Source organism: Salmo salar, chromosome ssa13 (genome assembly GCF_905237065.1).
Source record: "Salmo salar chromosome ssa13, Ssal_v3.1, whole genome shotgun sequence".
In the NCBI taxonomy this organism is placed as follows: Eukaryota; Metazoa; Chordata; class Actinopteri; order Salmoniformes; family Salmonidae; genus Salmo; species Salmo salar.
Window position 1 is genome coordinate 70,734,191 of NC_059454.1, and position 10,549 is coordinate 70,744,739.

Sequence of the window (10,549 nt, forward strand, 5' to 3'; positions counted from 1 at the left end):
TACTTGCCATCAAGTTTCAAGGAAGTGCAGAGTTATGAGCTCCATCACTTCTCCGACGCTAGTACCTCAGGTTATGGAGAGTGCTCATCTCTCAGAACAATCAGCACAGCAGAAGTTCATTGCTCCCTAGTTATGGGAAAGTCGAGAGTCGCCCCTTCCAAGATTACGACCATACCATGACTGGAACTTTCAGCAGCGGTGGTAGCTGTTCGAACAAGTGACATGCTCAAAAGGAAGCTAGAGATACAAGGTCTACAGGAATACTTCTGGACAGACTCGAAGGTAGTTCTTGGCTACATCAACAATGAAGCCAGAAGATTCCATGTCTTTGTAGCTAACCGTATCCAACGCATTAAGCAAAGCACAGATCCCGAACAATGGAGATATGTGACCTCTGAAGAGAATCCTGCGGATCATGCTTCCAGAGGTATCACATCAGAACAGCTCATGGCTTCCAACTGGTTCACAGGTCCAGACTTTCTTTGGCAAGAAGAACTTCCCAAAGGACAAGTCAAGGGGGGAGATTTCTCAGACACTGACCCAGAGCTGCAGAAATCCCTGGTCCATGATACCCAGGCAAAGGAAGAAAGATCGTTACTAGATCACCTTCACAAGTTCTCAGACTGGGCAAGAGTGGTAAAAGCTATTGCCAGGCTCAAACGACGTGTCAAGGAAGCCATAGGCTTAAAATTGAGGTCCAGTGAAGCTACAAGCATAGAAGGAGAGAGGCAGAGCTCACCATTATAAGGATGGTTCAAGAAGCAGCCTTCTCCCATGAGATACACAACCTTAGGCACCAGAAAGACATCAAGACCAAAGATAAAGCAAGCAAGTTGCATAAATTGAGTCCATTCCTGGATGAGAGAGGTAAACGCATCACCAAACCCACCTATCTGGAGAGGCCCATCCATAAGACAGTCACCGTCCTGGAAGCCGATCAAAAAACCCTGCAGACCCCTTTCACAGAAATCACAGGTGATTGGTGGGAGTGTAACTGACAGTTAATCTGTAAGTCTATGTCGTTGTTTTTTGTTTGAATTGTTTACGTGTTCGCTATGCGGAGGAAATGATAAGACAGGTGGAACTACGTGGCTAATAACTGTTGTAACGGGGATCATTATCGTAGCAACACATCTTTGGGGGTGAAGGCTTTCCCGCGCGATGTTAGCTAAGTTTTCATGTTACCGGGTGTAGTTCGTAAAGGTTGATATGTGTATGTTAGGATGAAGCGTGAATTCATGCCAGGAATAATAAGTGTGAAGTTTGATTTCCTCCCTTCTGTAATAAGCAGCCAATGAGGTATTTTTTCCTTTATTCGTGTGTTCAATCTGATACTGTTATAGCTCCGGCTAAACTGTTTATGTATGTAAGCACTTCAGAGTTATACCAAGCTAATAAGTCACTCATAAGACAAGAAGGTGTAAGAGTGTGCTTAAACTGTATTTTCATTTACTTCATAGTTCTCACGGAAGGTGATAATTCTGACTAAACTACAGAATAAAGCCGCCAGTAAAAATCAAGGAACGGTTGTGCTCGTGGTTACTGGAGGGAGTTACAGACATATCTGTATAAAAGACAGAACATACAGAGCTCCATGTATATTTGTGTAAATATGAATGTATATGATGAAATATTAGGTACGTACCTTTATGATTTATATTTACCTGTTTGAGATGTATTCATTTGTTGTTAGTGTAACTTAGTTTTGTCCCCCCCCCTCTTGCCCATTCATTGTACTGCAGTAAGTGTGTTAGGATAAAAGCAGGAAGTTGGGTCTTTGGGGGGAGGAGTCCTTGCTAGACGCGGGAGCGGTATAGTTTTTTGACCATACAGACATACAAACAGGTCATATTGTGTATTTTCCATATCAAGTAACCTATGTTTTAAGTTGATTGGATATTCATTTTCCTGTTAGATATAAGAAGAATAAACATTTTTGTTGCACCATATCCCTGGATCACATTGAATGTTTGGCTTTTTGGAAACCTTGAGTGTGGACTGTATGCGTACCAAACAACCCCGCTTCAGGCTTGGGCAGTGGCTATGGTAAAGAGGAAAGGAAGCCACTACAATCAAGTCAAAAAACTCAGTGAAGGATTGCTATCGGAAGGAAATCTCCGGTTTTGGACACACGCTGGATATTGTTCTATTTGTAATTGCATTCGTACCATAAGGACAGCTCGCTTGGAAGGACTTGAACTCCTAGAATTCGCCAGCCGTGAGTAACCACTGCGAATGAATGAGCTGCCCTGTTCAATGCGTTCGTTTGATCATGCATATTATGGAAGCGCAAATGTGCTTATAATTGGAATGTTTGATAAACTTGGGAATGGAATTCAAAACACAGCGCTGTGAAAACAATTAAGAAGTTTAAGTTTGGGAAACACTGAGATCCTATGCACAATGTAACCTAATCATATGTCTAATATTTGGCCTAACGTGGAAATGCAATGCATCCACGCAACGAATGATACTGCGTGTTCAAACTTCATTAAAGGGACAAAACGTATAAAGGGATGAAATGTTTAAAACGCAACTAAAATGCCGAACTTGCACATGTTCAATTCAAAATGGGTCAATATGCTGAAATGGATGACTGTGTTTTAAAGCATTAAAGGAGGTCTAAAGGGGCATTACGTTTAACAATCAAACCAACAACTGTGTCATTGTAAATTGAGTGAACTAAAAGTGAATGATGGAGGACGAAATCCCAAATAAGACTCCACTGGAGAGGGCAGAGGAGCATTTAAATTCACTCAGCCCGGAGAGGCAAACTTGGAGTGTGTACATGCAAAATGAATGAAATAAAAGTCCTTCTTGTTGATGGAGGAAACATTGAAACTGTGAATGAGAGTCTTGAAGCATTTGATGCTGTTCTCAATGACTTTAAGAATGCTCATGAATCTGTGCTAGAGCTGGTCACAGAGGAGGAACAGGAACAGGAGAGCATGAACTATTATCAACCAAGAATGAGAACTTATGAACATTTCCTGAAAGAGGTGGAAATATGGAAAAAAGCTGAAGTTGAGCCACAAACGCTCATTGAACCACACGACAGCATTTCCAATGTGTCAAAAACATCAAGTAAAACAAAGTATTCTAAGACGGCTTCCTCAGTGTCCACTGTACGCCTAAAAGCTGAGGCAGAACGAGCAGCTCTACTAGCTCGCCAAGCATCATTACAGGACAAGCATGCACTGGAACTGGAGAAAGCTCAACTGGAACAACAGAAAGCTCAACTGGAACAACAGAGAGCTCAACTGGAACAACAGAGAGCTCAACCGAATGTTAGGATGGAGAAAATGGCACTGGAAATGGACATAGCAGCATATAATGCCAAACTGAAGGTCCTGGAGAGTGTTGAGTCAACTTCTCAATCCCATGCTGTGGCAGCCCATTTACTAAGCCAAGAAGATGGAATGAACTCTTATTTTGAGAACCAGGTACCTGAGGTCTATGTGGAACCTGAACCATCACCTGTTGAGTTTGCTGCATTAGGTGCAGTTCCAAAGACCCCACTACAAAGGGTTTTACAACAACCGACAACAAAGCCATCAAAACCTATTCAGAAAACAGTCATGAACCACACCCTTCAGCAGCCACCAGCAAGGTCTAGCAATCAACACAGAATCAACACTGCAGGTATCAGCGACAATACCAGCCATGATAACCTCTCTACTGTCATGCAAAGGCAGAATGAAATTGCTGACCTCCTTGTACTACAGCACAAACAGGCCACACTCCCTGTTAGGGAGATACCTATGTTTGACGGTGATCCTCTAAACTTTAGGCCATTCATGCGTGCATTTGAACATGGTATAGAAGATAAGACGAGCAGTCACCAGGATAGGCTCTATTACCTGGAACAGTACACCACTGGTCAGCCCAAGGAACTGGTACGTAGTTGTCTGCATATGGAAGCCAGAAGAGGCTATGCAGAGGCTAAGAGGTTGTTAAAGGAACACTTTGGCAATGAAATCAAAGTCACCACTGCTTACATGGAAAAAGCTTGGAACTGGACAAACATCAAACCGGATGATGGAAAGGGACTGGGTGGCTATGCACTCTATCTTAGAGGTTGCTGTAACGCTATGCAAGACCTACAGAACATGGAAGAGCTTAATCTTCCCTCCAACATAAAGTTGATCATGTCAAAACTTCCCTACAAACTAAGGGAAAAATGGAGGTCTACGGCATGTGATATTTTAGAGAGAAGACACCTGAGGGCCCAGTTCAGTGACCTTGTGACGTTCATGGAAAAAACAGGCCAAAATACTGTAGGATCCGTTGTATGGAGATATTCAAGATCCCCTGTCCAACAAAAAGTTTTTAAAAACCAGAACAGAAGCTGACTTTAAACAGCAGTTCAAGTCCAAGAGTAGGGGAAGCAGCTTTGCCACTGCAGTAGCTGTAGTGGCAGATTGTGACTCTGAAAAACCTCTAAAAGAACAAACATTAAACGTAAAGAGACCAGGCACCTATCCTCCTGACGCTCCCAGTACCTCATGCGTATTTTGTGCTGGAGAGCATTTATTGGTCGACTGCCAACAGGTGAAGGCACAGCCACACGAATCCAAGGTTGAGTTTCTGAGATCAAAAGACCTTTGTTTTGGCTGTTTGATGAGAGGACACTTAAGCAAAGAATGACAAAAGAAGGATGACCTGTCAGAGCTGTCAAAAAAAGCACCCCACTATCCTGCACATTGAAGGAAGAGAGAGATTTAGATCTCAAAAGGCAGATATGAGTGGTGTAGCAGTAAAGCGGGAGGAGACTGTCAGCAATGCTCTTGTCTCACTGGAAGCTGGTGAAGATACCGGGGCCGGTACAGATTGTGCACTTGCAATTGTGCCAGTTCAAGTAAAGGTGGCAAATGGAAGCAAGTCTGTGTTAACCTATGCGTTTCTCGATTCTGGTAGCTCGGCAACATTTTGTACGGAGAGACTCATGAGGCAGCTGAATGCTAAATGCAGTGAGACTGAAATTCTGCTACGCACAATGGGGCAGGAGAGTCCTACCAAGAGCTTTGAGATATCTGGATTAGAGATTGGCAACGTGGAAGGCAACACATTTCTTGCATTACCAAAGGTCTACACCCAAAATAAGATCCCAGTGACAAGAGAGAACATTCCCACTCAGAAAGATCTCAAAATTGTGGCCATACCTGAAAGAGGTTCAGTTGAAGGAAATTGATGCTGACGTCGAACTCCTGATTGGCGTAAATGCTCCAAAGGCAATGGAACCCTGGCAAATCATAAATAGCCAAGGCAACGGACCGTATGCAGTGAAAACCATCTTTGGATGGGTGATGAACGGTCCTCTTAACAATTGTACCATGGCAGAAGAATCTGGATGTCCTACGGTGATGGCCAATCGTATCTCAATGGCCGACCTGGGGGTTCTTCTTGTAAATCAATACAACCATGACTTCCCTGAGAGAGAGTATGAAGAGAAGAGTGAGATGTCAGCTGAGGATCGTAAGTTTATGGAGATAGTATCAAGCTCCATAACCCTCAAAGACCGTCACTACTACTTACCGTTGCCCTTTCGCAACAAACAGGTAGTCCTGCCGAACAATCGTGACATGGCAAAGCAGCGGGCTCTAAATATCATCAGGAAGTTTAAGAAGGATGAAGGTTATGCTGCAGAGTACAAAGGCTTCATGGAAGAGATGATAACAAAAGGTTATGCCGAGAAGGTACCACAAGAACAGCTTCTCAGAAAGAAAGGCAAGGTATGGTACATACCACACCATGGCGTTCACCATAAGCGCAAAGGAACAATACGAGTGGTGTTTGAAAGTTCATCATCCTATAAAGGTACATCTCTTAACAGTGAACTCCTTCAAGGCCCTGACCTGGCAAACACGCTTATAGGAGTCTTGCTAAGATTTCGGCAAGAGCACATTGCCATGATGGCAGACATCGAAGGAATGTTCCATCAAGTACGTGTCCATGAAGATGACTTAGTCTTCCTGCGATTCCTATGGTGGCCGGATGGTGACACTAGCAAAAGATTGGAGGAGTACAGAATGACAGTACATCTTTTCGGTGCTATATCCTCTCCAAGTTGTGCAAATTTTGCACTACGAAAGACTGCAGAAGACAACTGTGAGAGGTACGATGAAGAGGTGATTCAAACAGTCAAGTCCAACTTCTACGTTGATGACTGCCTCAAATCAGTGGCCACAGAAGAACAAGCCATAGCTCTCACAAAAAACCTCAGGGATGTGTGCTCTCAGGGTGGGTTCAAATTGACCAAGTGGGTCGGCAACAGCCATGCTGTGCTGGCTTCTATCCCTGATGAACACAAAGCCAAGCAAATAAAAGAACTGGACCTGGACAGAGAAAAGCTGCCTGTTGAAAGAGCACTTGGAATCCGATGGAACATTGAAAGAGATGCCTTTACCTTCCGAGTCATTGTCAAGAACAGACCCCTTACAAGAAGAGGTATTCTCTCTACTGTCAGCTCTGTTTATGATCCATTAGGTTTCCTCGCCCCATTCGTATTAAAGGCAAAGCAAATTCTTCAAGTGCTCTGCAAGCTAAAGTGTGGATGGGACGAAGTCATCCCCGAAGAACACTCTATTTCATGGAAGAGATGGCTCTCAGAGCTAGACCAGCTTACCAGATTCCAGATAGACAGGTGTATGATGCCTGAGAACTTTGGTCAAGTCAAGACCGCACAGCTGCATCACTTCGGTGACGCAAGTGAGCAAGGTTATGGCACGGCAAGCTACCTTAGGTTCACAAACGGTATGGGAAAGGTCCACATTGCATTCATACTGGGGAAATCAAGGGTCACTCCACTCAAGCAGATGATGATCCCCAGACTGGAACTCGCTGCAGCAACATTGGCAGTGAGAGTGGACAGGATGTTAAGGTTGGAGCTCCAGATTGAACTTGAGGAGTCAACTTTCTGGACAGACAGCCAGTCTGTGCTAAAATACATCCGCAACGATACCAAGAGATTCCATACCTTTGTGGCTAATAGGGTTGCTATGATCCGTGACCTATCGAAAGCAAAACAGTGGAGGTATTTGAACTCCAAACACAACCCAGCCGATGACGCTTCAAGAGGATTACATGTTGAAATTTTCCTTAACTCAAAGAGATGGCGTAAAGGACCAGACTTCCTGGAGAAAACAGAAACACAATGGCCAAAAGTCCCCGAGGAGCTTGGCTCCATCCCTTCAGATGATCCAGAGGTGAGAAAAGACGTCATCGTAAACAGTACATGTGTGGAAGAAAAGAGTCCGACCAGCAAACTGATCGAGTACTATTCAACATGGAACAGCTTGAAGAAAGCAGTTGCCTGGATGCTGAAACTGAAGAGACTTCTTCTACAGTTAAGCCAGAAAAGGAAAGTTCTCACACAAACTGATCCAGGTTCAGATCAGTGTCTGACAAACTCACTGAAGGAACAAATTGACAAGTTCAAACTGACATTTGGAAAAGAAAGTCTGTCTGTGGATGACCTAGATAAAGCAGAAAAGGCCATCATTCGATTTGAGCAACGACAGCACTTTAAACAAGAAATTGCACTAGTTGTGAAAGGAAAACAATGTGCCAAGAGAAATGGCTCAATCTGTAAGCTTGATCCAATTGTTGACAATGGCATTCTGAGAGTGGGAGGAAGGTTAAGCAAAGCTGCTATGCCTACGGAACTAAAGAATCCTATGATCCTACCCAAAGACTCCTACATCTCCAAACTGATCTTACTCCACATCCATGAGCAGGTTGGCCACTCTGGGAGAGGTCACATGCTTTCTAGACTTCGCCAGCGATAATGGATACCCTGTGCCAACTCCTTAGCAAGGAAGATCCTTAAGAGCTGTGTCTTCTGCAGGCGGATGCGAGCTAGAGCTGGAGAACAGAAGATGGCCGACCTTCCACAAGATCGGGTGTCACCTGATTTGCCGCCTTTCACCCATGTGGGCATAGATTACTTCGGCCCCATAGAGGTGAAGTGAGGCCGCGTTCATGTGAAGCGGTATGGTGTGATCTTTACTTGCCTTGTGAGTCGAGCTGTCCATCTAGAAGTTGCTAGTTATCTGGATACTGATTCCTGCATCAATGCCCTGCGCAGGTTCATCTGTCGAAGGGGCCCAGTCACAAGTATCAGAACAGACAATGGCACCAACTTTGTTGGAACACACAGAGAGCTAGGAGAAGCTCTGAAAGAGTTGGATCACAACAAGATTCAAAATGAATTACTGAAGGAAGGAGTGACATGGTCATTCAATCCTCTCTCTGGAGCCCACCATGGGGGGGTATGGGAGAGGTTGATCCGACTGGTGAAAAAGATCCTCTATTCAGTCCTTAAAGAGCAAGTACTGGATGATGAGGATTTGCAGACAGACTTGTGTGAAGTTGAGGCAATAATGAACGACAGACCAATCACAACTGTAACAGATGACCCTAATGATCTAGACCCCCTGACTCCGAACCATCTGCTTCATCTGAAAGCAAAGCCAGTCCTGCCACCAGGACTATTCCAGAGAAGCGACCTATACCCACGAAGGAGATGGAAGCAAGTACAATATATTACTGACCTCTTCTGGAAGAGATGGATTAGGGAGTATCTTCCACTTATGCAGGAGCGGAACAAGTGGAACAAAACTAAGAGAAACTTCAGTCCTGGTGACCTTGTGGTCATCGTCGACGACACCGCCCCTAGGAACTCTTGGCTAATGGGGCGTGTATTGGAGGCTTTGCCAGGGGCCAAAGGTCTTGTCCGGAGCGTCTTGGTTAAGACCAAGACCAATATCTTACAGAGACCTATCAATAAACTCTGTCTGCTCCTGGAGGCGGCGGAGTGAGACACACACACACACAAACACACACAGTGCTCCATCTTTGAATCACGTGCACCTCTGATTCGTTGATGTTGTACTCTTACATTCTTTGATGTTGTACTCTTACATTCTTTGATGTCGGAGTCATACATTTTTTGGACGTCATACTCTTGACATTTTTGGAAGTTGAACACCTGAACACTTCAACTCAGACTGAGATCTACGGACTATTTTCCTATATGGCACCTTGTATATTTGTATATAGCTATGAACTGTAATAGTGCTCTGGTATAGAATGTTTTGTGTATTGGCTCTACGTTTGAATATTAAGTAATTGTTGTCCACTCAGTGCAGTTAACAATTAGGGGCCGGTATGTTAGAGCCGATTCGGACATATCTGTATAAAAGACAGAACATACAGAGCTCCATGTATATTTGTGTAAATATGAATGTATATGATGAAATATTAGGTACGTACCTTTATGATTTATATTTACCTGTTTGAGATGTATTCATTTGTTGTTAGTGTAACTTAGTTTTGTCCCCCCCTTCTTGCCCATTCATTGTACTGCAGTAAGTGTGTTAGGATAAAAGCAGGAAGTTGGGCCTTTGGGGGGAGGAGTCCTTGCTAGACGCGGGAGCGGTATAGTTTTTTGACCATACAGACATACAGACAGGTCATATTGTGTATTTTCCATATCAAGTAACCTATGTTTTAAGTTGATTGGATATTCATTTTCCTGTTAGATATAAGAAGAATAAACATTTTTGTTGCACCATATCCCTGGATCACATTGAATGTTTGGCTTTTTGGAAACCTTGAGTGTGGACTGTATGCGTACCAAACAACCCCGCTTCAGGCTTGGGCAGTGGCTATGGTAAAGAGGAAAGGAAGCCACTACAGTAAGTGATTTATTTTATTGCTAATTCTCACTTTCGTGACGCATCTGCTTGGTTGGAAAATGTATGTCTTGCTTTTCTGTGCGGGGCGCTGTCCTCAGATAATCGCATGGTGTGCTTTTGCCGTAAAGCCTTTTTGAAATCTGACAACGTGGCTGGATTAACCTCTTACGACAGCAATCGCATAGGGGGCAGTATTGTCACTTTCAGAAAAAATATGTGCCCATATTAAACTGCCTCCTACTCAAACTCAGAAGCTAGGATATGCATATTATTAGTAGATTTGGATAGAAAACACTCTGAAGTTTCTAAAACTGTTTGAATGATGTCTGTGAGTATAACAGAACTCATATGGCAGGCAAAAACCTGACGAAAAATCCTACCAGGAAGTGGAAATCTGATGCGTGGACTCTTTTTCAAGTCATTGCCTATCGAACACACAGTGACGTAGTAATCATTGTGCACTTCCTAAGGCTTCCACTAGATGTCAACAGTCTTTAGAAAGTTGTTTGAGGCGTCTACGATGAACAGAGACCGAACGAGAAGCCTGGGAAGTTGGAATATTACTGGATTTTCACGTTCTAAAGGCCCTAAAGATTGATGCTTTACAACGTTTGACATGTTTGAACGAACGTAAATAGATTTCTTTTTCACTTTTCGGCGTGACATTTTCCGCGCACTTCCTACATTTGGAGTAGCTGAACTGAACGTGCGAACAACAAGGAGCTATTTGGACATAAATTATGGAGTTTATCGAACAAAACAACATTTATTGTGGACCTGGGAATTCTGGAAGTGCCTTCTGATGAAGATCATCAAAGGTAAGTGAATATTTCTAATGCTATTTAATATTT

General features: G+C 43.5%; 1 protein-coding gene across 1 annotated transcript; it reads left to right on the forward strand.

Moving 5' to 3' along the window:
- The first annotated feature begins 5,811 nt into the window (after positions 1-5,811).
- Positions 5,812-7,787, forward strand: LOC123726166 (uncharacterized). The gene has a single exon (XM_045692773.1). It carries the CDS (start codon positions 5,910-5,912, stop codon positions 7,785-7,787), a length of 1,878 nt encoding a protein of 625 aa, XP_045548729.1. The 5' UTR covers positions 5,812-5,909.
- The last annotated feature ends 2,762 nt before the right edge of the window (positions 7,788-10,549 follow it).